General features: G+C 38.7%; 1 protein-coding gene across 5 annotated transcripts in view; it reads right to left on the bottom strand.

Annotated features, from left to right (window-relative positions):
• ALPK1 (alpha kinase 1) overlaps window positions 1–27,152 on the bottom strand; it is a 124,485-nt gene that overhangs the window by 51,813 nt on the left and 45,520 nt on the right. For 4 of the 5 annotated variants that reach the window (XM_081484883.1, XM_081484859.1, XM_081484870.1 and 1 more), the window contains 2 exons: window positions 7,295–7,474; window positions 2,809–2,963 (listed from right to left, as the gene is read on the bottom strand). In XM_081484883.1, the coding sequence (XP_081341009.1) occupies window positions 2,809–2,963; window positions 7,295–7,415 (276 nt within the window). In that variant the 5' untranslated portion in view covers window positions 7,416–7,474. Of the gene's footprint in view, window positions 1–2,808; window positions 2,964–7,294; window positions 7,527–27,152 lie in introns of all 5 variants that reach the window. The other variant, XM_081484874.1, reaches the window with a different exon arrangement.

The raw sequence follows: 27,152 nt of genomic DNA, 5'->3' as shown, positions 1-27,152 counted from the left end.
TCCCTATTTACAAAACAGAGTGGTTTAGCAATTGTGCACTTGGGGTCTGACCCAATATGAAAGCATCTCAAGACTCTTTGGGAGGTGTGGTTGCTTAATTTATAGCTTGCTGGGTAAGCTAAAGAAAATGATGCTCAGCATTCAAAAAGCTCCCAGGTTAAACACATTATGAGCTAAAGCAGCCTAATGGGCTGATTCCTAGAGCTGCCCCTGAGTGACCTTGTGAGCAGGGCATAAACTTCTTAAATTCTCTGTCCCTTTATGCTCCCCCTATTGTGGTATCTGTGCAATATATAGAGGGAAAGTAGAAGGAATAATGAATGGACTCCTCAAACAGTCTAACAACTATGAGCAGTTTGTCTCTCAACTCACATGAACCCCCAAATGCAGCAAGAATTTAAAACACCATTTTCAGTTTTTCGGCCAATGTCACGACCAGCTTTGAATGCACCTAGGGCGATCTAGTAAGCGTGGATCGAATGAAGGGAGTAAAACCCTGGTTACAGAGATGTGCTGCGTCTCAGTCAATTCTGGAAATCCCAAGGAACTTTCTAAGCCTCAAAGGTCAAAGCGGGGGTCACTTCCTCTGTGAAGCTACCATGCTCTCACCTTCCTTGGAAGCCATATATAGTGCTTATATGCCACTGGCTGAAGCACACAGGGCTTCCAGAGCCCTTCTCCTCTCACAGTTTTGTTCAGGCTCTCTGTCTTTAATTTATAGCTTCCTGGGTAAGCTAAAGACAATGATACTCAGAGTTCGAAAAGCTCCCAGTTTAAACACATTATGGGCTAAAGCAGCCTAATGGACTTGTTTGAGCTGCCCAATCAATCGCTACCCTGTTCTCTTTCCAACAGTCATTCTCAAACTCTAATATGCATCAGAATCATCTGAAGGGCTTGTCAATGTTGATTGCTAGACCCTCACCCCCAGAGTTTTTGATTTGGTAAAACTAGTATACAGCCCGAGAATCTGAGCCAGTTTTTGGGTGATACTTGTGCTGTTGTTTGGAGGTCTAACTTTAAGCACCACTGCTTTAGAGCTGCACTATCCAATTAGTGCAGAAGGAAATGGCAACTGGAGAAGGAAATGGCAACTCACTGCAGTACTCTTGCCTGGAGAATTCCATGGACAGAGGAACCTGGTGGGCTACAGTCCATGGGGTCACAAAGAGTTGGTCACGACTGAGAGACTGAGCACATCTAATTAAATAGTAGCCCTAGTCACATGGAAGTATGTATGTAGAAGTTCGTTTTAAAAATGAAATAAAACTAAAAACTCAGTTCTTCAGTCATTCTAGCCACATTTCAGGTGCTCAAGAGCCAGCCACATGAGGGCAGGGCCTAGCATATTGGGCAACAGAAATATAGAACATTTCCATCATTGCAGAAAGTTCTACCGGACAGCCTACAGCTTGCATTAGAGTAAACGAGTTTCAGGGCTTCCACCTGGGTGCTCAAGTTCATCCCATGGGGCTTCTAGAGGAAGAACTGGAGTAGGACAGAGGAAGGAACTGAGTCACAGCTCCACCACTCACTGATCTGTTCCCATGAGAAAGTTAATATCCCTGTCATCTGCAAAATGGGTATGATAATGGTAATAATCACTGGAGCGCTATTTTGAAAACTAAATAAGATGATGCCCATATAAGCATTCTATAAACCTAAAATGATTTATACACTATAATTGTTTTCCATTCCACTTCTCCACTAATAACAAGCACACTTATTTAAAAACCCTGGCTCACCACCAGATTTGTTCGAAGTATTTACTTTCCCTTGCCTGTGGTCCTCAGTCTATTTAACTTCAGTCTGTTTTTTGGAGGGTGGGAAATGTTGATGGGGAGGTTGCTGTTTCTATGAAGTCTCCAATGATGCTGTTATGTGTACGTAGATCAGGGGGATCTTTTCTGGATTTTTGTTTTGATAGACAAAGATAATGTCTATTTATACATTTATTTTGGGATGACCCCCAAACACATTCCCATGTAAACCAATAAAATAAAAATTTTAAGAGATTATCGTTGCTTGTAATGCTTGGTCTCCATACAAATGTCTGTATTTTATGTAAAAAAAACCAGCAAGCTAACAGAGTCTCTTCTTAGAGAATGTGGTGGGTGGTGGGGAACACTATCAAAAAGCAAATTGGCACTTATAGAAGCATCCCCAGAACCTAAGCCTGAAATCTGAGCTCCAATCTGAGTTCATGTGTTATTCTTGAGGCCCTCTCCTCTCTGGGGTAGAAGTACCCATTGGATTCATTTTGATTAAGTGAGTTAAGGAATAATAATGCCAATGACTCTGACAATACTTCCTGAACAATGTGAATCATGAGGAGATAAGGGAGAGAACAAGAGAACAGATTTCAGGCAGGACTCGGGAAGGACATGCCAGGCTTCAACAGCTTAGACATCAAGTCACATGGATGAAATAGTGGTGAGTTTATTTGTTTAAGTTACCCAACTCTTAGAAAGTAGCATTTCAAAATAAAAATGCTAATGAAACATGGTGGAATCAAAACTACTGCTTCCAGCCCACCAAGAATATGCAGATATTTCAGCACGACAGGTTCTCATTGGCCCACTGACCACACTTCTCTGCTTTTACTTGATTTGCCTTTCCAACAGAAGGTCTTATGGGCAAACAGAGCTCTTTGAAAAGCTTTCCCCTCCAACATTAGTCAATTTGGCAGAGCTGACCATAAGGGTAGGGGCTGTCTTATGCTTCAAAGAAATTTAATCTATTAGACCACTTAGAGGCTAAATGCCTCACTTGGGGGTGTCAAGGAACAGGTGGTGTGGTTCTTCCTACCAGTAACTGCTGCAAGCTGGCGCCAATCACATCCTGCAGGTTTGTTTTGTCCTCTGGGCCCACAGCTTGTTTGTATTGCCACTTTTCAGGCACGAAGGGCCATTTCATTTCCTTTGCCTCCTGGATCAGTGTTCTTAACTCGCTGGGGAGTGAGGCTGAAAAGGTCAGAGTTCAGGTAAGGAAATTGCAGTTGAAGAAAAGGTTGTTGAGTTACCAATGTTATGATGAAGCACCTCAGTGGCACAATTTTTTTTCCTACTTCTCACTGGCTGGCCTAACCTGGTGTTCTGACTCAAAGAATAATAGCAAAAAGCTATCTGTCAGGGGTGTCTCTGGTCTACTTTGCCCTACAGGTAAATTGGGGTAGTCAGGCATTAAGAAAGGTTTTAGCAGGAAGTAGAGCACTTCAGTGACTGTCTCTGCATGAAGAATCAGAGAAAGGAATGAAGGAAATATTATTTTTCCTGTAAAATGAGAAAGGGCCTGAAATGGAATGGCATTTGGGGCTTGTGGCTGGGTAATGCAGCAAATCAATCTCTTTTTTACTCCTGTAAGACCTCACCTCACCTCAGACTTTCACCGTGGACTATGTCTGAATATAGACAATGGATATAAAAAAACCCACATCAATTTATTATGAAATAGCCTTGTATCACTTTAGGAGATATATTTAATCTCTTAATAGACATCAAATTTAATTAAAAATATAAGTCAATAATCTCTTATCCAAACTTGGGAAACCTAGAAAGCTCTGGAAACTAGATTTTTTTTTTTTAAGTTTGGCCCCCAAACCAGACTTGAATTGATTCGAGATTATTTATAATCTTGCTATGGTGAGATTAGTCAACGTTTTGCCCTGAAAACTTTAGTGTTTGATGGTGCTGCCCCTAGCTTCTACTGCAGCGTTAGTGTAACAGATGGTATATGCACCATACTACCCTTTCTAACATTTGAAAAAAATTCTGAATTCTGAAGCATGTGTGACCACCAGGGTTGTGAATAAGGAATCATGGACCTATATATACAACTGCCAAGCTATACATCTTTAAGTGCTTGTCTTGCAGACACCTCAGGCTCAGTATATCTAAAACTGAATTCATCACCTTTTTCCTAAATATTGTATTTCCCTCTCTGTTCTCTGTTGATGAATGCTACTACCATTCACTGAGTCACCCAAGTCTGAAACCCAGAAGTCAGTCTAGACTTTTTGTTCTTCCTCCCTGAGTCTAATTGGTTATCACATTCTGTGGATCCTAAAATCAGTTTCTTTCTTTTAATCATCAGTAATTCTTGCCTGATTCATTCTCTTCTATCTCCTCCTATCCATTTCATCTTCCACATTGTTGAGTCCCATTTTGCTAAAAACAAGATGGACTAGGACATTGCTCTGCACAAAATTCTTTAATGCTTTTGTGTATCCTGTCTTCATATTAGGCATTGTCCTCCCTCAACTGCCTAATGACCAAGCTCAGGCCCACTGAGTCCATTCAGCATTCATTGCAGACATTGCCACTTCTCATCAGCCCTGCCATGATCTCCCAGTGGAATTGAAATGCTCCTCAGGAGTATTCTCAAACCCACAGGTGCACACTCCTTTCAACATCCATCTCACTGCTCTCTAGCCACATCTGTCCTTTCATTGGACTGTGGACTGTGAGCTTCCTGAAGACATGTTTGTAAATCACACCATGATGGTTAAAAGAAAGGTTAGTTTTATGTTTACATGAGGTATGCTAAATAAGACAAAAGAGGTGAGAGAGAATAAAAAAAAAAAAAGAAGAGAAGGGAGAAAACCTAACTCTGCCTTGGCTCATGATGCCTTTTTGTGTCCTTACCACCAACTGGGCAAATGTAAGGAAGCCTCCTGATGGAGAGGGACTGCTTGGCATTGAGGGGATAATTCATGGGCCACATCAGTGAATGACTGATCTGGACTGGCTACTAAGCATGACTTACAAATATCACACTGAAACCATTGTGCCCTCCTGCCGCATTCAGTAACCCAGAACTACTGAGCCTCCTCTGTGCAATGGCACTCCTCTAACGAAAGCAAAAATAGGAGGTGGGAGACCAACCTGATTTCACAATCTCTTCTTACCACCACTGACATAATTTCAATCTCTGAAAATGTTTTTGATGTACATGTAGAGAAAATTTCTTAAATGATATTTCTAAATAGTCATGAATAGGATGACTATCCAGTTCTGTTTGCTTAGGACAGTCCTATGTAGTCATAGTGTGCTTGTTAACAGACCCTTTTCACTCTCAAAAGTATTGCAATTCTGATAAATTATTTGGACACTCTGTCTATGAGTGTCAAGCTCAGGAGTCAAAGGAGTAGTTAAATGACAAAATACATGTGATTTCTGGATTCATGGAATTTCACCATATTTTGCCACTAAATAGCTTAAAGTACTTTCAAATTTTCTTCATGGTGATGAGGAAAATCTATTTGTTATAAATAATTTTTTTCCTCCTCACACCACTCTTTCCCTACAGGTCATGCCTGAACGTGGATTGTCCAGTGGGGCACACTGAAATAAAAGATGCCCCTGAAATATGTTTTTAAAATATATATCTGTTTGGATTTCAGTTCCTTCTCTGTCTCAGGGGGTTAGAGTCTCTAAGGCTAGCCACCCATGCTGACTGGGACAATTTCTGAGGGAAAACGATGGGGCTGAGAGGAGGAGGGAAAAGAATGAAACCCACATTTAACCCACATTTAACCCACATGTTAACGTTTGAGTCTGCCTGCTGGCCCTGTCGCCTTAAGTGACCCTGTCCTAACGCCTTTCTCCGGGAGCACATGCAGGTGACATCGGTGGCAGTGGCAGCCCGACCTGTGAGCTGGAGCTGCTCAGGAGCCACCTACCAAGGGACAGGCTCTGTGTTCAGACTGCATCCAACTGCACCGATGGCGCTTGGGTGGACCGTGCAACATGCAGTGGCGATGGGCAAATGCCAAGCTTGTCAATGGCTCAGCATAGGATTCCTCCCTCTTTGGTTTATCAGATTCAGCCAACCCCAGCAGTCAGCCCCTGACGGAGCAGGAGCCTCCTTTGCCTCTCTGATCCCTTACTTCCCCAAGCAGCTTACCTGGAGGGCCATGGCTAATTGAGTGATTTTGCAGTCATGATTTGCCTTATCTGGAACTAAACTGATTATTTCTCCTATTCTGTGGCACTAGAGAAGAGAAAGAAAAAGAAAATGCTTCCCGATTAGGGGTTCAGAGTCTTCACTAGGGAGAACACAAAACTTAAAGGAATTTAACCTGAAGGGACAAAGGACACGATGTAGTAAAAGGAGAGGAGAAAACGTTCAGGAGAAATAACAGAAGACAACACACTGCCCCTGGGGAGAACTAGGACCAGCACTGGGGCGAGCAGAATCAGACACTGATGTTTCTGGCCAGTAAAGAAAGAAAACACTAAGGTTATGAAACAACTGGGCACAGCGCATTTTATCTTGAAGAGAGCATGGATGACAGACAGGTTACAAAAAATTAGACTTCTAAAGGTACCTATAAGTTCCCTTGTGAAAAGTAAAAACATATGCACTTATATACGAGAATGTGGGGAAAAGGCTCTCCCAGAAACTTTTCCCATTACATAATTAACAGAAACAAAAGAGATGTGGAGTGTGCATTTTATATGGGAATCTTGTTTCTGTAACAAATAGCAGTCAACTAAAAATACAAAGAAAAATATTTAAAGCATACAAGAGAGATACCCTGATAGAAATGAAGGGAAATTTATCAGAATGCTAAGAAGAAATCTAAGGAAAGAAGGTTGCCTCTCCAAAACTAGCTAAAGAAGAAATTAGAATTGCTTTAACTTTCTAGATTTTGTGATTGAAATTTCCCAAACAATGACTCATCTAAAACTAGGTATGGTACAAACTATGAATGAGCAAAAAGGCCAGATTAGCAAATCCTGATAATGATGCAATAAGTATTTATCAGTTTGAGTAAATTTATTTTATAAATGGTATGTAAATACAACATGAGAAACGTATTGATGGTCAAAAAAGAGAGATGGGACTGATGAGATGACATATTTGTGGAAACTGTAGATGTCTGTGGAAACTGTAGATGTCTATGGAAACTGATGAGGCACAAAAACCTAGTTTGAAACAAAAGTATGCACCACCATTCAGAAGTTGCTTCAATTTTTTAATAATTGAAATTTACGTGCACCGGCCCACTTGGACCCTTTGTTCTTCTTGAACTAAACTCTTTCTTGTAGCCCTCATGTTTACTGAAGCTTAAAATTCAAACTGACAGCAATTCACTGCAACAAAGTGGGCTTCCTCCCCTGCCCATCCACCCGCAGCCCATGTCCCATTCATGCCCTAGAAATCTACTCATCTCTCGGTGGTCATCTGCCAAGAGAAGAAAAATAGGGCAGAGATGAGACCGTGTCGTTCAGACAGGGTAAAGGAGAGCAAACCTGCTGCTCCCCACTGCCCCCTCCCATTGGGACCTCACCTCTGCATCTCTGGTCCTCCCTCTTGTCCTCCTCTGACACATCTGACGCCTCCAACAGGAGCTGGTCCAGCACTTGCTTGCACTCTTGCAGTAGCGTAGCTACAGCTTTTTGATTATTCATGATGATTACCCTCTCTTGATGATGAGTCGAGTGTCCCTGGGTCTATAGTGATCAATTACCTAGGAGAAGACATCGATTCTCAATAAAAGAGCCCCTTCAAGCCTTAGGTACCTGGTGAACAAAAGAAGGGGAAAGATGATTAACTGAAGCATCATCAATTATCTGTAAGACTCAAGCAGGGAGGGATAATAGAGCAAACACATGAAAATACATGACAGCCCCTGAGGACTTGATTAGGGGAGGGTGTGAAATTACTGCAGGCCTCGTCTAGATGGGCAGCACCTCGAAGGCATCAGAGAGCAGAAGGGAGAGGGTCCTGGGGCAGACCTCGGTCACCCACAGTGTAGTCAGTGGAATCACATGGAGTCAAATGAAATGAATATACCCTATGATTTATGTATCTTTTGCATACTTCACATCAGTGCCTCTGGATCCCAGCGGCACACCACTTTCTGTTTCTCTGAAAGTCTACAGGAAGCATCTGGCTAACAGTTCTAATACTCAGACACAAGCACATGGTAATATGAAGTTTACCTCTCTCATAACAACCCACTGCTGATTTCCCCTGTGCAGTATCCTTTGTGGTATTTAGCATCATATAATTTGGACCAAAATAGGCAATGACAGATGCCAAATTTAAAGCTCTTCACTGCCAGGCACGTTGCCAAATAAAATGGAGAAATGAAATCCCAGAAAATCCAATTTCCTAGATCCATCAGATGGATAAGATCTACTTACATCCCATTTAACACACACACAGTTGAGAGACTTCTTATGTAAATATGAGCATGTTGTAATGAGCTATTGCAGTCAAGGTAACTTCAAGAACAAAATAACTCACTGACAGTATTAAAAATGCCTGACAAATAAATACCAAAAATCTTTTGATTAACAAATCATTTTTAAGATGAAGTATAGTCTTCCCTGGTAACTTAGCAGTAAAGAATCCATCTGCAATGCAGGAGACGTGGGTTTGATCCCTGGGTCAGGAAGATGCCCTGGAAGAGGGCATGGCAACCCACTCCAGTATTCTTGCCTGGAGAATTCCATGGATAGAGAAGCCTGACAGGCTATAGTCCATAGTGTCACAAAGAGACGGACAAAACTGAAGTGACTGAGTATGCATGCATGCATAGTTGATTTACAATGTTGTGCTAGTTTCTGGTATACAGCAAAGTGATTCAATTTCATCTATATATTCCCTGTGCCATACAGTAGATCCTTGTTGTTTATCTATTTTATACATAGTAGTTAACAAATCTTTTTGCTTTCCTTTTCTAAAAAAATGTACATTATAAACAAAACAAAGGAAGTTATTCTCTTTCTGAATTTGCCAGAATAGACAGTGGAGATACCATTTGGCTTAGGCACTCTTGTGTGGCACTTAGAATCTTATTACCAATGCAAGAGAATCTGAAACGGAAGAAAGTACAACAGATGTATGGATGACTCGACTCCCTCTGTCACCTAGCAGATCCATGCAACACAATAATTTACTGCTTTAGTAATCATTAAAAATATTAAAGCAGTGAGTTACTGTGTTGTTGTTGGGGAAAATGTGCTCTACTACCCTCACTTTAAGAAGCTGGTTTTGAATTTGAAATTGCAAGGAAGTATTTTTCTTTTTTCTATTTTATGACTTAAAAGGAATAGAAAATGAAGGATAAGCTGTGAAATCTAAATTTTGTAATTTTCATTGTAACCTGAATTGTTATGCTTTAGGTTTTAAAACAGATACACACACATACTTCACACAGATGGAACTGCCAAAGCGAAATTTTAGGACGTGACAGACTTGTTTCGTGAAGACAGTCATGCATTTGTTGAAGAACACAAGTAGGATTTTTTCATGCAACGTTCTTGTTACCTGAATGAGCATTCACATAAGTGAGGTCATGAAATTAGTTACTTGAAGCATTTAAGTGTAAATATAAATCTAACTTCTTTTCTGTTTGTTTCAGAAAGTGTTCCTGCTTGGATTGGGTTGTTGGACCAACCGGTTTTCAGTGTCCCTTTTAGCTCAAGTGTTTATAAGTCAGTGTTTCTGTGGTACAAGTTGACCATTAACTTGCTTTTCTATGAAAAGAGGTAAACAATAATGACTGGTCAGAGTTAATTAGCAGACTAGAGTGAGCAAGAGGCCATGTAGCAATGATATCCCATTCCCACCATTCTCTGAGAAAAGGAGATGGTGACTATAACGGGAAGCTATGTGGAGACAGAAGGTTAAGAACAAACGTTGCTCAGAATGAGTTATGGGTGAGTAGGACAGTTAATTTTCTTCAAGTTCTAAGTTAAGTCAAGAAAGGGATTCTCTTTCCGCCCTTTTTAAGGACTTCATATGCAAGCATTAGTCGCTCAGTCGTGTCTGACTCTTTGGGGCTCCATGGACTGTAGCACGCCAGGCTCCTCTGTCCATGGGATTCTCCGGGAAAGAATACTGGAGTGGGTAGTCATTCGCTTCTCCAGGGGATCTTTCTGACCCAGGGATCAAACCCAGGTCTCTAGCATTGCAGGCAGATTCTTTACCATCTGAGCCACCAGGGAAGCCCAAAGAGAGGTATAATAAGAAAATATAAGAGCTTGTGCGCAAAGAAATAAAACTGCACTATATAAAATTTTACTAGCACATCACACCTTTGTCTAAAGGCTTAAAGTAATGTTATATTGGTGTTGTATCATTCTCTTAAGGCAGACAGTCGTCTTCCACTATAAATGTTATTTGCTTTGTTTCTGTTAATATTTTAAGTTGAAAGAGTATGTAGCAAAGAAAAGAGGACCTAGAAATAGGAAAACATATATATGTAATAATGCTCAATGACTAATTCCACTTCATTCTCTACCATTAACTATCTGTGCCTGAGACCTCTGAGATTCACTTTTGAGATTCATTTTTCTCATCTATATTTTGAGCTGATTTATTAGGAACAATTGTTAAAAGTCTTTCCAAGTCTTAAATTCCATACTAAGCAGCACAAGGTTGTCTATTGCTAAACAACATCTGATGTTTATTTACTGAAAAATTCCTGGCTCTTTTCAAAACCCTGAAATATAATATTTTTATGTGTACTTTCCTCTGTGGTTTAGAAGTGTTGGCTTGAATCTTAGAGGCTAGATTATTGCTAAATATTCTTCTTTGCTTTTGTTTCCTCACTTGAAACCCTAAGTCCTGATTCACAAGATCGTAAATCTCTTCCCTTTGTCTAAGTGCTGTGAAAGAGAGATAAGATACATGGTTTTGTGAGGGCAAACAACAGGACTTGACCTAATCATTTGGGTAAGGATAGGGTGGGTTAATGGGGGCTTCTTGGAGGATGTGATGCCTGAATCAAGCTCTGAAAGAGGAACAGGGCTTAATGAAGTTAAAATGGTAGGGAACAGCCCTAACTAATGTAGAAGGAAGTATAGAGGGAATGAAAGAAGGTCAGGTTGGCTGAACTATACATAAGAGGAGAGAGTTGATATGAAGTGATGTTGGAGGGGTAAAAAGGGACTGTGAAAGGCCTTGTGTACTAGGTAAGGAATTTTGTGCTTACCCTAAGAGTCATAGAAAACTAGTAGTAGCAATAGGAACACAACCAGCTTTACACTTGGGAATGATCATCCTGTTTTGAACATAGTTTGTATATTGAGGGCAGGGAGGAAATGGCAGGTAGATCAGTTAAGTACTTATTGCAATAATCCAGGTGAAAGATACCAGGACTCTGGACTAGAGTGATGATATCAGAAATACAGAAAATTGGACAGATTTGAGAACTGTTTATGGAGTAGATGCAGGTTCAGTGTTGAATGGCTAGGAATGCTCTTAAGGATTAGTCCCAAATTTCTGCCTCACCATAACTCAAAACTGAATGGATGATGTTAACATACTTTGAGACAGGGAACACAGATAAGAAAAGACATAAATACAGCTATTTCTAGCAATATAGCAAGGAAGATAAATCATACTGCCCAACATAAGCAACCAGATTTTAATCAAGAAAGCATGTCTAAAAAGGAAGGAGAGATTTCCAAGACAATGAATGTTTGTTACTTGTGAATTTCCAAACTGTATTGAAGATATTCTTTATACTTTTTTGAAAGTTACAGCATTTCCCCCTTTCCCTGTAGAATTCAGGAAAGACAATAGGAAGAAAATACTGTAATATGAGAAACACTGTGGAATCCAACCATCTGTCTAGACTTGTATGGTTCATTGTTAGACATAACAGAGGCTGGAGCCCAGGAAATTTTCCTTCAGGCAACAGTCCCAGTGAAAATTTTGGTCAGCTTCACATATAAAAAGAATCATTTTCAATTTTAACACATATCAATTTTTTCCCCCTTTAACTGCAACACTCTATGAGCTATACATTATTTCTAAATTGGAAAATGGCTGTTCCCAATATTTTTTATAATCTATGTATTATTTTTTCTATTTTAATGTCCCCTATATTTTTTTCTTTAAAAATCAAATAGAAAGAGGCCAGAAAAAGCAACGAAACATGCAAACAGATAACTCTAGAATAACAAAGTTAGAATCATACAATTTGAGACACACATGCATACATATAGCCAAATGGCTATGTGCTCATACATTCTGCATTTCATTTTGGCATATTGATACCTTAGTTCTATCCATGATTAAGAATTTAGCTGAGTGGCTAAGTTACAGAATAACTTGCAAGTTGGCCGTCATTAGAAAGAAGAAAATGAGTGAATTATTCAAAGCCCCATTTCTCTTGGTATTTATGCTTGAGCTTTTTCCACTGTATGATCAGTGCCTCTACTAGGGGATAAATTCAGGAAAATGAAAGAACTCCAAAGGTATTCCATGGTCTACTGGCTACCACCTCGGTAATAATTGACCAGCCAACTAGTGAGAATCTTAGGCTTGAAGATGTGAGGAAGCATAAAGAAGTAAAAGAGATGGTCTCAACCATTAGGGAATTTACAATTAATTAGAGGAATAACACATACATGTATAAAAAATTAACTATACAAAGCATATCACACATGATTGTATTCTAAATGCTCAATTTAAATTATCTTTGGAATTCAATTAATGGTTGGTCAAATTTATAAGCAAGCTTACAGAACTCATTTAATTCATATGTGCATGCATAATTATACTAAAAACTTTTTCATCTACTTCAAAATTATTTATCATATTGTTTTTAGGAGAAAATGTATTCTGGTATCCAACATAAAACAAAAAGAATAAATTTCTCCTATCAGGCCCTAGCAATGACAATCCAGTCTTTCCCACACTTTCATCCTCTTTTGAGCCACACCACAAGTCCCCTCTGACCATAATACGTCTTGTACTGATTGGTGGTGAAGTGAAGTGAAAGTTGCTCAGTTGTATCCGACTCTTTGTGACCCCATGGACTATACAGTCCATGGAATTCTCCAGACCAGAATACTGGAGTGGGTAACCTTTCCCTTCTCCAGGGGATCTTCCCAACCCAAGGATTGAACCCAGGTCTCTGCATTGCAGGTGGATTCTTTACCAGCTGAGCCACAAGGGAAGCAATTGGTGGTGGAAATGGGTAAATAAAAAGAGAAAAAAAAATCTGATTGGACAAAAAATGGGCCAAAGAACTAAACAGACATTTCTCCAAAGAAGACATACAGATGGCTAACAAATACATGAAAAGATGCTCAACATCACTCATTATTAGAGAAATGCAAATCAAAACCACAATGAGGTACCATTTCACACCAGTCAGAATGGCTGCTATCCAAAAGTCTACAAGCAATAAATGCTGGAGAGGGTGTGGAGAAAAGGGAACCCTCTTACACTGTTGGTGGGAATGCAAACTAGTACAGCCACTATGGAGAACAGTGTGGAGATTCCTTAAAAAACTGGGAATAGAACTGCCATATGACCCAGTAATCCCACTTCTGGGCATACACACCGAGGAAACCAGAATTGAAAGAGACACGTGTACCCCAATGTTCATCGCAGCACTGTTTACAATAGCCAGAACATGGAAGCAACCTAGATGTCCATCAGCAGACGAATGGATAAGGAAGCTGTGGTACATATACACAATGGAATATTACTCAGCCATTAAAAAAATACATTTGAATCAGTTCTATTGAGATGGATGAAACTGGAGCCCATTATACAGACTGAAGTAAGCCAGAAAGAAAAACACCAATACAGTATACTAATGCATATATATGGAATTTGAACGATGGTAACGATAACCCTACATGCGAGACAGAGTAAGAGACACAGATGCATAGAACAGTCTTATGGACTCTGAGGGAGAAGGTGAGGGTGGGACGTTCTGGGAGAATAGCATTGAAACATGTATATTATCATATGTGAAACAGAACACCATTCCATGTTCGATGCATGAGACAAATGCTCAAGGCTGGGCCAATGGGATGACCCAGAGGGACCGGATGGGGAGGGAGATGGGAGGGGGCTTCAGGAACAGGAACACATGTAAACCCATGGCTGATTCATGTCAATGTATGGCAAAAACTACTATAATATTGTAAAGTAATTAGCCCCCAAGTAAAATAAATAAATTTATTTAAAAATAAATAAATAAATAAAAATAAAAGTATTATCAGTAAAAAAAAAAAAAAAAGTCTACAAACAATAAATGCCAGAGAGGGTGTGGAGAAAAGGGAACTCTCTTGCATTGCTGGTGGGAATGTAAACTGATACAGCCACTGTGGAGATTCCTTTAAAAGCTAGGAATAAAACCACCATATGACCCAGCAATCCCACTCCTAGACATATACCCTGAAGAAACCAAAATTGGAAAAGACCCATGTACTCCAATGTTCATCGCAGCACTATTGACAATAGCTAGAACATGGAAGCAACCTAGATGTCTATTGACAGATAATGGATAAAGAATCTGCGATAAATATATTCAATGGAATACTACTTAGCCATAAGAGGAAGGCATTTGAGTCAGTTCAAATGAGGTGGATGAACCTAGAGCCTATTATACAGAGTTAAGTAAGTTAGAAAGAGAAATATAAATATTGTATCTGATACATACATATATACATATATATATATATAATCTAAAAAGATGGTACTGATGAATTTATTTTCAGGGCAGCAATGGAGAAGTAGACATAGAGAACAGACCAATGGACACAGGGGGAGGGGAAGAGGGAGAGGACGGGAGGTATGGAGAGACTAACACGGACATTTACAATACCATATGTAAAACAGAGAGCCAGTGGGAATTCACTGTATGACTCAGGGAACTCAAACTGGGACTCTGTGACAATCTAGAAGGGTAGGATGGGGAGGGAGATGAGAGCGAGGTTCGGGAGGTAGGGGACATTGGTGTATCTATGGCTGGTTCTTGTTGATGTATGACAGAAATCCACAAAATTGTGTAAAACAATTATCCTTCAATTTAAAAAGTTAAATTAAAAAAACAGAACTGGTAAAAAAAAAAAAATCCGATTGGAGTGTAACACAACTGTGTAGCTTGGTTGGATATGTTCGCATGACAGACATTTGTTAGCATTTAAAAACTGCATAAAAAGGGAAGAGAAGCCAACTTCTAAGCCACCAAACAGCTAAAGGGCAGACTTCTATTTCTAGCAGTATGGAAGACTATGCTCTGACCAACATTCCTGCTGAAAACAACTAGTGATACTGGAGAAGCATGTTAAAATCTCTAAAGTGTATCAGTGAAATAGCAAGAGAGGAAAGACTGCACAGCAGACAAAAAAATCAAGTAAAAACTGGAACCGAAAAAGTTAACACAGAAGCTAACCTTTGCCTTGAGGATATTTGCCAAACATTGTGAGCTGAAACTGGTTTTCACTATTTTGAAATGTGAGAGGATAGGAAATAAGACCAAAGGCCTACCCAGGAGGGAAGTACAAGAAGAGACCACCCCCACACCTGGCATAAAACTGAGATCCTAAAAGGTTGCACTTTTAGTATAGGGTTGAGCTAAAAATGTTTTCTCATCTTCTTCCCCTGCTTTCCAGGAAAATGGTCTATGGTAAAATAGGCAGCTTCAAACAAGAGAGCAAAATGTTTTTCTCTTGCGAATCTGAAGCCACAGATCCAAAACACCTCTAGCTGATAATTATTTTTAAGAAAATTATTTACAAATAAGCCCAGGTTGGTGTTTTTCTTGGCCAATTGATTGACTGAAACATAATCATCTCTAAAAGAATCTGATTTCAACCCAAGTCTCAAAGACTCTCACCTATAAAATATTGAGAAATATGAGCTCCTGGTCAAAGCTGTCAAAATGCATAAGGTAAAAAGAAACGATGAGTGAAAGCAGAAACAACAGATAGTAAAATCAGACCCCCAAAAGACTATAGATGATGGAATTTCAGATATACATACTACAAAATATGCACGTTTAAAGAACTGAAAGAGTATGTTGAGTGTATGAATAAAGATCAAGAAACTATAAAAAGGCATATTGGAAGGGGAACACATGTAAACCCATGGCTGATTCATGTCAATGTATGGCAAAAACTATTACAATATTGTAAAGTAATTAGCCCCCAACTAAAATAAATAAATTTAAATAAATAAATAAATAAATAAATAAAAGTTAAGATATGTAAAAAAAAAAAAAAAGATTGAATAATCTATTATACATAGATGTTACATATTTTAAATAAAAAAATTTAAAACAAACAAAAAAAATCATAAAATTTCTATTATTTAATTTTAATAATAACTTAAAAATTTAAATGTAAGGAATTGGATATATTTGATCAAATTTAGCTCTGGCTGAAGACAGAACTTTTGAACTGAATGATACATCAGAACATGCCACCTAGAAAGCAACATAAAAAAGACAAAGGGATGGAAATAAGAGAGAGATTAAGAAACACAGAGGACTGAAGGAAAAGCTCTAACATGTATTCAGAGTCCTAGATGGAAAGAAACAATAAATTTGGAGAGATAATGACTAACAACTTTTAGCCCAGGAGAAAGACAATAATCAGAATTCCCATAACACTCAAACAAATAAAAATTCATACCTAGAAATATCACAGTGAAACTAGGTAGCAAAAAAGATATAGAGAAGATCCTTAAAATGGCCGGAGAGAAAAGGCAGATTACCCTCAAAGAAATAACAATAAATTTATCGATAGCTACCTAAAAGCAACAACGGAAACTAGGAGACAGTGAAAAGATAGCTTTAATATATGCTAGAAGGGGAAACCCTGCAAAATAATAATAAACATCAATAGTTCCAAGGATACGTCTATAGTTAGTACTTTAGGTAGAACGAAATTAATTACAGGTGAAGAGCCAGAGATTCAAGAAGAAATAATAACCATAAAAGTGGTATGTTATTGGCTAAGTATAAACAAACAGTGATTGCAAAAAGCTACAACAACATCTGTCTTGTAGGGTGAAAAATAGAAAAATATATATACAAACACAAACAACAAGCATATATGTCAGAAGGACAGTGATTGACATTTAAGTTTTCTAAGATCCTTGAGATGGTCAGAAGGATTGGAGACATTAACATTAGACTCTGATAAAATGTCTAAGATAATCCCTAAAATATTAAAATAAAACATATAACTTTGAAACTAGTAGAAGGAAAAAATGAAAAAAAATATAAAAGAAGGCAAGAAAAAGGAAAATTAGGAAATATACTTCTAAATGACTCAAGTCAAAGAAGTCATTATTATGGAATGATAAATACTATGTATCCAAGTGGAATTCAAAGTGGAACATAAACATATCAATGCTTCTGATAAAGATAAATGAATTAAATACTATAGTAAAATGATAATGAAATTATCATTATTTCAAATGATGATATCATTATTTCAAATATATCATTATTATAGTAAAATTCTGAAGGAGATGAGAATACCAGACCACCTGACCTGCCTCTTGAGAAACCTGTATGTAGGTCAGGAAGCAACACTTAGAACTGGACATGGAAAATAGACTAGTTCCAAATAGGAAAAGGAGTACGTCAAGGATGTATATTGTCACCCTGTTTATTTAACTTATATGCAGAGTACATCATGAGAAACACTGGGCTGGAGGAAGCACAAGCTGGAATCAAGATTGCCGGGAGAAATATCAATAACCTCAGATATGCAGATGATACCACCCTTATGGCAGAAAGTGAAGAGGAACTAAGGAAACTCTTGATGAAAGTGAAAGAGGAGAGTGAAAAAGTTGGCTTAAAGCTCAACATTCATAAAACTAAGATCATGGCATCTGGTCCCATCACTTCATGGCAAATAGATGGGGAAACAGTGGAAACAGTGTCAGACTTTAATTTTTTGGGCTCAAAAATCACTGCAGATGGTGATTGCAGCCATGAAATTAAAAGACACTTGCTCCTTGGAAGGAAAGTTATGACCAACCTAGACAGCATATTAAAAAGCAGAGACATCACTTTGTCAACAAAGGTCCATCTAGTCAAGGCTATGGTTTTTCCCGTGGTCATGTACAGATGTGAGAGTTGGACCATAAGGAAAGCTGAGCGCCGAAGAATTGATGCTTTTGAACTGCGGTGCTGGAGAAGACTCTTGCGAGTCCCTTGGACAGCAAGGAGATCCAACCAGTCCATCCTAAAGGAGATCAGTCCTGGGTGTTCATTGGAAGGACTGATGCTGAAGCTGAAACTCCGATACTTTGGCCACCTGATGCGAAAAGCTGACTCATTTGAAAAGACCCTGATGCTGGGACAGATTGAGGGCAGGAGGAGAAGGGGACAACAGAGGATGAGATGGTTGGATGGCATCACCGATTCTGTGGACATGGATTTGGGTGGACTCTGGGAGTTGGTGATGGACAGGGAAGCCTGGCGTGCTGCGGTTCATGGGGTCACAAAGGGTTGGACACGACTGAGCGACTGAACTGAACTGAAAATGATAACGATAGACTAGATTAAAAATAGCTACATGGATTTAGGAAAGCATAAGAATATAGAAAAGGGAAAAGTAATAAGATGGAAAAAGATATACTAGAAAAATACTAACTTAAAGTTGATGTACTTATATTAATAGATAAAATAGACTTTAAGGCAAAAAGCATTAGTAGAGACAATGTCAATAATTAATAAAAAATTACCTTAAATGATGCAAAGATTATTGGCACTAAGATAGACCAAATTGATCTTCTAAATAAAATCGGGAGTCCAATACATATGAAAACTTGACTCATTACAGAGCTCAATATATAACATTGAGCTCACTGTTTTTTAAAATCAATACAAGTCAGATTAAAGATCAAAATGTGAAAATCAAAGCCATTCAACTTCTTAAAAAAATACCTAAAATATTATCTTTATGACTTATGGTTAGGAAAGAATTTCTTAAACATAAAAATAGCAAATTATAAAGGAAAAGATTGATATATTTAATTAACTGGAAAGACACGTTTCTGATTAATAAAAAGACATCAAAAAGAAAATGAAAAGACAAGTCACAAACTTGGAGAGACTATTTGTAACATATGTAACTGACAAAAGATTTCTATACAGAGTATGTAAAGAATTCCTGTAAACCAGTGAGAGAAGGATCACAGAAGAAAAAGAATGAGCAAAAAAATTTAACAGATGCTTCACACAAGGAAACGTGATGGTCAATGAACTTATGAAAAGTATCCAACCTCATCAGTAATTGTTGTTCAGTCACTCAGTCATATTCAACTCTTTATGACTCCATGGGCTGCAGCAGGTCAGGCTCACCGGTCTTTCACTATCTTCCAGAGTTTGTTCATCAGTAATTAAGAAAAATAAACTCAAACCACAATGAAAAAACATTCACAACTTCTTGATTGGAAAAAAAAATGTAAGTTGGATAACAGTTGTCAAGAACAGCCAGTGTTAGTTATTCCCATCTACCACTACTTGGTATTATCCAGTAAAAGCAAAGATGCACACACGCTGTGGCTCAGTGTCCGCTCGTAGGCGTATACTCTAGTTTAGGGAAGCTCTTGGACCTGGGTTGAGGAAACATGTATAAAAATGTTCACTGTGACACAGTTTGTAATAGCAAACAAAAGGAGGCAATTTGAATATCCACCATCAATAGGAGAATGAATTAGAAAACTGAAGTGTAATTGTATACTGGAATAGAATAAGCAAATGAGTGATTACAGTTACATACAACAACACGGATGAATCTTGGAAATAAAAAAGGAAGCCACAGATGAATACATGCATAAAATTTATAAACATTCACAGCTAAACAACATGCATAGGGTACAAACATGTAAGGTAAAATTACAAATAAAAGTAAGGGAATGATAAACTAAAAATTTAGAACACTGGATTTACTGAGGAAAGAGTGAAGAAGTTGGGAGGTAGGTATATGGACACAGGAGATTTCAAAGGAAGTGCTAGTTTCTTTTACTTACATTGGTTGTTTGATCTATGGATAGTCACTGTGTTCTGTATATATTATACTTACTTCACAATTTTTTGATACCTATTTGACATTTAATGAAAAAACTAAAAATAATAAGATGGAAATTCAAGTCTAGGTGTATTGCATAGGTAATACACCCTTAGGATTGGAGCCAGTGATTTCATCAAAAAAGAGTAAAAGGCTCAGGATTTCAGAGTAGGGAGGTGTACTTGCAAAGGGCTTTCTCCAGGGTAGGATTTGGAATAGTTGAAGAGAGAAGAGAAGGAAAGAAATCTAGTTGGGGAATGAAGTTCGACTTCAAGGAAGAGATCCTCTTGTGTTGGGAAGCCATGAGTATGCACAGGCTACTGAAAGAATTTATGAGACAGGCAGCTTGAACCATTAGTTTAACAAACACTAGATTGCACAGAAAATTATCTTTCATTCCATTGATAAAGGAATGTGTTGTGAGTTTTAAAAAATAGTGAAATAGACTTTGGAAAATTCTATATGTGAAAATGAAGTTCTTTGCTATGGCTCTTTTGTACCAAGGTTTCCGACCTCAGGGCCACAGCTTGTTAAAATGGGAGATGGAGGCCAGTGCTGCCTCTTCCCTCTTTCTCTCCTGCTCTTGCGCACCACCCTCTCCAGTTCCCGGCATGTGTTTATCAAACTTGACTGCACAGGAAAGTGCAATGAGAGTGTTCCGGGTCACAAACAGGTTACCTGCTGGCCTCAGGAAGAAACAAGAGGAAAAAGAAAAAGCCATTGTTTCAGGGTCTGCTGCTCTTACTCCCCAGCTACAGTTACCCATTCATCAGCTATGGTGACATCTGAAGAGCTATTAGCCTAGCCCCCATGGCTAGAAAAGCAACTTCTCAGGTCAAGGTGAGTCAGGCCTGCCATCTGGTCCTGCTCCGGGCTCCTGTGCTTATGACTTCCAAATGATCCTTCTAGGAGAGTTTTCTTTGTATTTCTGCACCCTGAATAAAAGAAGAGCGGTCCCATATATGGACTCTGTTATGTCTCAAATCCAGAACCGCATGATACTGGGAGCCATTCACAGAGTAGGAAAAATTATTCTTACAAATTTGAAGGGCCTTCAATCGGAGGCATATCTTTTGGGAAGCAGATATTGTCTACTCAAACTCTAGGTAAAGAATTTGAGCCATGAAGAGGGGTGAAGAGGCAGAAAGAGGTCGAGTAACAAGCAAAGATCAGGATAAGAATTCAGGGGTTCTGACTTGTCCTCAAAACACACTTTGCTACCTTTTTAAATAGTATTAGAGTTCTGAAGATTAACACAGCAAGTGTAATTTGCTAGAAGAGAAACAACTCTCTTTTAAAAGAGAAATTTCATTAAAAGAAATGGGGTAGTCTGTGCTGTGGTGGATGATGCAACTGAAGTGCTGTTTACTCCTACAGAGTCAGAATGGCAAACTTACTGGAAGTCTCCAGGGATGGAGTACGGAGAAAGTCCAAGTGATGCTATGGTATGTATATGGAAATGGCATGAAGCACGCATGCCTGCATGTGTGCCAAGTTGCTTCAGTCATGTCCAGCTTTTTGTGACCCTATAGAGGGTAGCCCACCAGGCTCCTCTTTCCATGGGATTCTCCCAGCAAGAGTACTGGAGTGGGTTGCCATTCCCTTCTCCAGGGAATCTTTCCACACCAGGAATCAAATTCATGTCTGTCTTCTGCGTTGACATACAGGCTCTTTACTACTAGTGCCCCCTGGAAGGCCCGCATGAAGCGAACTATGATATAAATTGCCAGGGCTATGAAGCATTATGTACTTTTGATGAGGCCAGAAAATACGAAGATTAAGATTAATTTTGCAACAAAATATATTCAATTCTGCATATATAATTCCCACAGCCAAGAGTTATTTTTCAAAGAACCATGTGGATTTTGAAGTTAGAGATGGCCCACAAAAAAGCAGTCTGTATTGGAGAAAAGGAATGAGGGGACTCTGAAACTGTTGGAAGAGAAAAACGAAGCTACTGATATGAAGAACTGCAGTTTCACTGTATAAGTCATCGATAGGCAGCCAAGTGAAGCACTTGCATTTTGCAGTCAGGGTTCTTAGGTTTAAATTTCAGTTCCACTACTTGCCAGCTGAGCAGCCTTAGACCAATCACGGCTCAGTTTCCTCATCTCTAAATAAGGGGTAGTAAAAGGACTAATGGCACAGAGTGCTAAAAGGGTCAATTGAGTTAATATTTGTAAAATATGAAGAATGTTACCTAGAATGTAAAAAATGCTTTGTAGGTATCAGTTACTGTTATCAATACAATTTTCAAGAAATAAAATTTTATTTTTTAAAGGGTCACCCAGTTCCTCTTTAATCTGCTTTTCTTTGGACTTGGTTTCCTTGTTGGCTTCATTAGAGTTTATGGCCTTGAGAAAAAAATTGCTTGGCTGTGTAAAGTCTTCAGGTTCTTGATAATTTTCTCAGTGTAAAGCCATGTAATAATGGGATTATCCCCTAAATAATTCTCCAGATCCACATTCAATTAAGGAATAAAATGTTCTTAGAAAATTGAAATATTATGACCAGTCAGACAGGAAGTCTTTCAGGAAGAAAGATGTGAATTTTATTTACTTTAAAAAGAACCTCTTAAACCCAGCTAACTTGGTTTAATCATCTGTCTGAGGTGTCAGAAAAGTGAGCCCTGGAGCAGCTAAGGGAAAGACCGTCAGATTACAGATCAGACAGAAACACCCCTGGCCCCTTATCTTCTTCTTTGCTCTGAGACACAGGCAAAGCTCTTTATTTATTTTACATTTGCAGTGTCAAAGGCGCCTGGGGGTGGGCCTCTGGACCGGGGATTGGCAGACCACACTCCTGGACAGACAAAATAAAAGTCCACCATGTGGCCGTGAGATTCATACAGCGTGTGCATGTCACCAGCAACCGATGGATCTTGGCAGGGAGCCTCCTTCTGGCCTGGGAACAAGTACAGACTTGTGTTTCCTCCAGTGGCAAGTGACCGTGACAGAGCAGCACTCAGATACTCTCGTGCTTGGAGGGCCAAAAGGCAAAAGTATTGCTCAGTGGGGCAAACATCCACACACCGAACCACTTTAACACAGTGACAACCCAGCGGCAAGGGGCTCTGTAGGACAAGGAGTTTACAACAGAATTTTGCTACTTTTGTCTGATGGTAAAGAAAAAAGAAGTGTCAGAAAAGGAAAGATAGCACGTTTACTTTTGGGGGTATTCACCTCTTGAGGTGTAGCTTCTCTGGTGGCTCAGTCAGTGGTCAAGAATCCACCTGCCAATGCAGGAGATGCAGGTTTGATCCCTGGATTGGGAAGATCCCCTGGAGAAGGAAATGGCAACCCACTCCAGTATTCTTGCCTGGGAATTGCCATGGAAAGAAGAGCCGGCGGGTGATAGTTCATGGGGTCAAAAAGAGTTGGGCACGACTGAGTGACTAACACTTCTTTCACTCTCATCTCTTGAGGTAGGTATCCCCCCACATATGCAAACACACAGGGTCCTTAGCATGGCCCATCTTAGCTGAAAAGCACTGTTATATAGAGTGAAATAAGTCAGAAAGAAATTAAAACAAATATTATAGATTAACACATATGTATGGAATCTAGAAAGATGGTACTGATGAACCTATTTGCAGGGCAGGAATAGAGACTCAGACACAGAGAACAGACTTATGGACACAGTGGGGGCAGGAGCGGGTGGGACAAATTGAGAGAGTAACATTGAAATATATACATTACCATGTGTATAATAGCTAGCTAGTGGGAAGTTGCTGTGTAGCACAGGGAACTCAACCTGGTGCCCTGTGAAAACCCAGAGGGGTGGGATGGAGGCTCAAGAAGGAGGGAACACACTGAAGTCTCTGGCTGATTCATGTTGATGTATGGCAGAAGCCAACACTGTAAAGCAATTATCCTCCAATTTAAAAAAATACATTTTACAAAATAAATAAAAAGGCTCAATTAAAAAACCAGGCCCACTCTGCTCTCTCTGAACCTGCAGAGAACCTGAAGGCCCTCTCTTCATCAGGCTGACTTGGAAGATGAGTACAGTTTTAGAATCTCAGGGTTCTGTGCTTTCTGTAAGAGTTCTGCTACTGAGTAAAATGCCACTCAGTCTCGGAACAAACGTGCTCAGTGTGGCGATCACCTGATTTGGGGGGCAACTTGATTGTTTTTAAGCCACTCCACTCACTTTCTTTGGTAGTTCCTCAAGGGGAAGAACTCTCATTTTCTCTTTTCTCTAATAAAGAGGATAGAGATCTGAGACTTGGTGTTAACTCCTTTGCTTTTAGCTAATGAAGGAATATTTGCCAGTATAGAGTTAACAGTGATACAGAAAAAATTTTTTTAAATAATTAGTAAATCAAAAAAGACAAGTGAAACATGCTAGTTTTTTACACAATCTATTACTGGCAAAAAAAATTTTTGTTTCCCACTGTTTCCTTAATGCTTTGTTTTAATAACTAACTTTTAGAGTTTTAAAATATAAAATAATACATGCTGACTGTATTTGCAAACTCCTGAGTGGTAGTTAAGCATTTATTGAGTATCCATTACATACTGTGCTTCAAACTTTTGAAAGTTACCAAGAAACAGAATAAACATTTCCAATCCTCGAAGATAACCTTATTGGGGAAGTAAAATGAGTGTCTAATTCAACTTACAAAAAATTCCACAGCAACATTCTGACCCACAGGATGAGTTTACTTAAATTTAAACAAGTCAGAGAAATGATTCTATCTTTCCCACTATTATAGAAGAAAAGGTATTTCATGGTACATATTGACAAGAGGAAATAGAAGAATTGGGTTGATTATTTTATTTTTATAAGACTACAATGGGGAGGGTGGCAAGGAATATGGTGCCAATTTGAAGATAAAGAAAGTCAGAAGTTGAGTGATTTGTCCAAGTTCAAATGGCAACTCACTGGGATTATCTGCTGGAGTTAGACACAAGCTTTTAAACATTCAGTCCACTGGTTTTTCATGAGACCACTCTGTGTCCTGGATTTTGTGGGGGAGAAACCAATAAACACACTAAAAAAAAATGTATTATTTAGGTAGATGGTGATACTGTGACAGAAATGTATAACCTGATTTGTTTTAAAAAGCAGACTTGATTCTTAAATTTTAAAGCACTGAAAATACAGCAGCTATGTTTTTTCTTGGGAAAAAAAATGTATCCTAATTTGACCTTATTCAAGCAGTAATATAATTCTGGGGGGACCAATGAAGAGAAAGGAAAGATCTGATGAAGTCTAAATGGTGATTACATTTATAGATTAATCCTGACAGGGAGGAAATACACCTCTTCCCAGGAGACCTCAATACAACCAACTGAGAAGTGGGGTCACTATTTATGAGCACAGTGGATTTTTCTGATTACAATAAGCATTTGAATTTCTTTACGTGAAACATCTTTTTTTAGTGGTAGTAAACTTAAAAATTAAGCACTGTACTGTCTTTTTTGTTGTTGTTGTTATACTGGCTATAAATGCAGTCCTCTTTTATTCTTTTTACTGCTTCATACAGCAATTTGTCTGCCCTGATAAAAATGGGAAAATGCTATGCATTTATTTAAAAAGCACTCACATGCCAAAATCTGCAAGACCCCACATGGGGAAAGAATAGTCTGAATGAATGGTCAGCAGGATCTCCCCAGAGCAGTATCATTTCTGTCCATGTTCTACAGTGGCCTTCATATATAGTAACAGTTTCATTTGAAGCTAAGAAGTTTAGAAAACTTACCCAACTGAATCAATGAGGGTGGGGTAGGAGCAGAACAATGATTCAATTTTTATTTTTCAATCAGATGATAAACTCTCATTCTAGGAAGATACTACCACATGCCACAAAATATACCAACTACATATATCCCCAATGAGAGTCATTATGAAAGAGTATTCATGAAACCACTGTGTCATGGAAGCAAAACAACTAATTTGGAACATGAGAGCCATGTAATCAAGCTTATTTTCAAAGGGAGGGGGGCAAAATATTAAGTCATATAATATTGTGATAATATTTTCACAATAAATGATATTAAGGAGTCTGTCTTAATCTTTAAGGTAAGATAACAGTATTGTGGTTACCGTAAATAGAAGTTCATATCTTTTAAGGAAACACTCTGAAATATTTACAGATAAAATTATATGAATCTGAGGTGTAGGGCATGGAAGTGCAGTTCTTTCATGGAAGTGGGGATGTAAATTAGGCAAGATTGGCTATAGGTCATTAAATGTTGAGGCTGAATCAAATTACATTAGATTTTGTATATTGCCCCCACCACTTCTGCACATATTTGAAATCTTTCTTTATAAAATTCTTTAAAGATTTTGTTTTGAGGACTGTAAAGCAAAAAGGAGGGCTTTCCAGGTGGCTCAGTGGTAAAGAATCCACTTGCCAATGGAGGAAATGCAGAGCCCTGGGTTTGATCCCTTAGCTGGGAAGATCCTCTGGAGAAGGAAATGGCAACCCACTCCAGTACTCCTGCATGGAAAATCCCATGGACAGAGGAGCCTGGCGAGCTACAGTCCAAGGGGTTGCAAAAAGTCAAATATGACTGAGCAACTGAGCACAGCACACAGGCAAAAAGGAACAGCTTTCATGAGAAGCAGCAAAAGACAATTCGGAAATCATTTTAATTCTGTCTAGTCCCAGCTTTAGATAGCCAGCACAATTGGGCTTCAGTTCCCTAATGTGGAGTAAGGCTCCGTAAAGTGAGGCTATGGCTTTATCCAATTCCATGATCAAGCCCAGACTGTGGTCGTACATTTGGAGTGTCTGTCTAATGAGTTACCAATAACACACTGTGTTTTTCATCACAGCTCTATTCCACCTATACACCCATCATATAAATTTGTAGGGTATGCTGTTGTATTTCTGTTAGTTTGTGCTTTGAAATCACATCCCAAGTTTAATATTATCTTAAGCAAAATATAAACAAAAAGGCAAATGTGGTGCAAAAATAATCATACCAAATATTTCAAAGCTATTAGCACAGGTGAGTGAATTCTGTCTATAAAAACACAAGAAGCTCATCCCCTGTTAACACTGTCTTGGGAACTCAGAAGCTAAACTACTGTGAGTAAGTAGAGAGGCCATGCCTGTTTTTGCCAAACTGGGTGACATGCTCGTTTCTACTTTTAGAGAATTAAAAAGTTAGGCAAAACAAAAATTCCAAACCATGGAAGAAAAAAATGTCCAACTTCATTTGTCTTCAAAAACTTTTTAAATGTGAAAAAGTAGTCTGATTATTTGAATGTTTAGGTATTTGAACTAAGTAAGCTAATATTCTAAATCCACAGTTTGCTGACCCCAAAAGGCAGAATGGAGAGGGAATTTTTCATTGGTTGAATACTTTCTATACTTTATGTACTATATACCTCAGACACAAT

This window comes from Giraffa tippelskirchi, chromosome 1 (assembly GCF_054371585.1).
Source record: "Giraffa tippelskirchi isolate mGirTip1 chromosome 1, T2T-mGirTip1v1.2.pri, whole genome shotgun sequence".
NCBI classification, from domain to species: domain Eukaryota; kingdom Metazoa; phylum Chordata; class Mammalia; order Artiodactyla; family Giraffidae; genus Giraffa; species Giraffa tippelskirchi.
The sequence above is the reverse complement of the archived record's forward strand: the minus strand, read 5'-3'. Positions and strand labels throughout refer to the sequence as shown.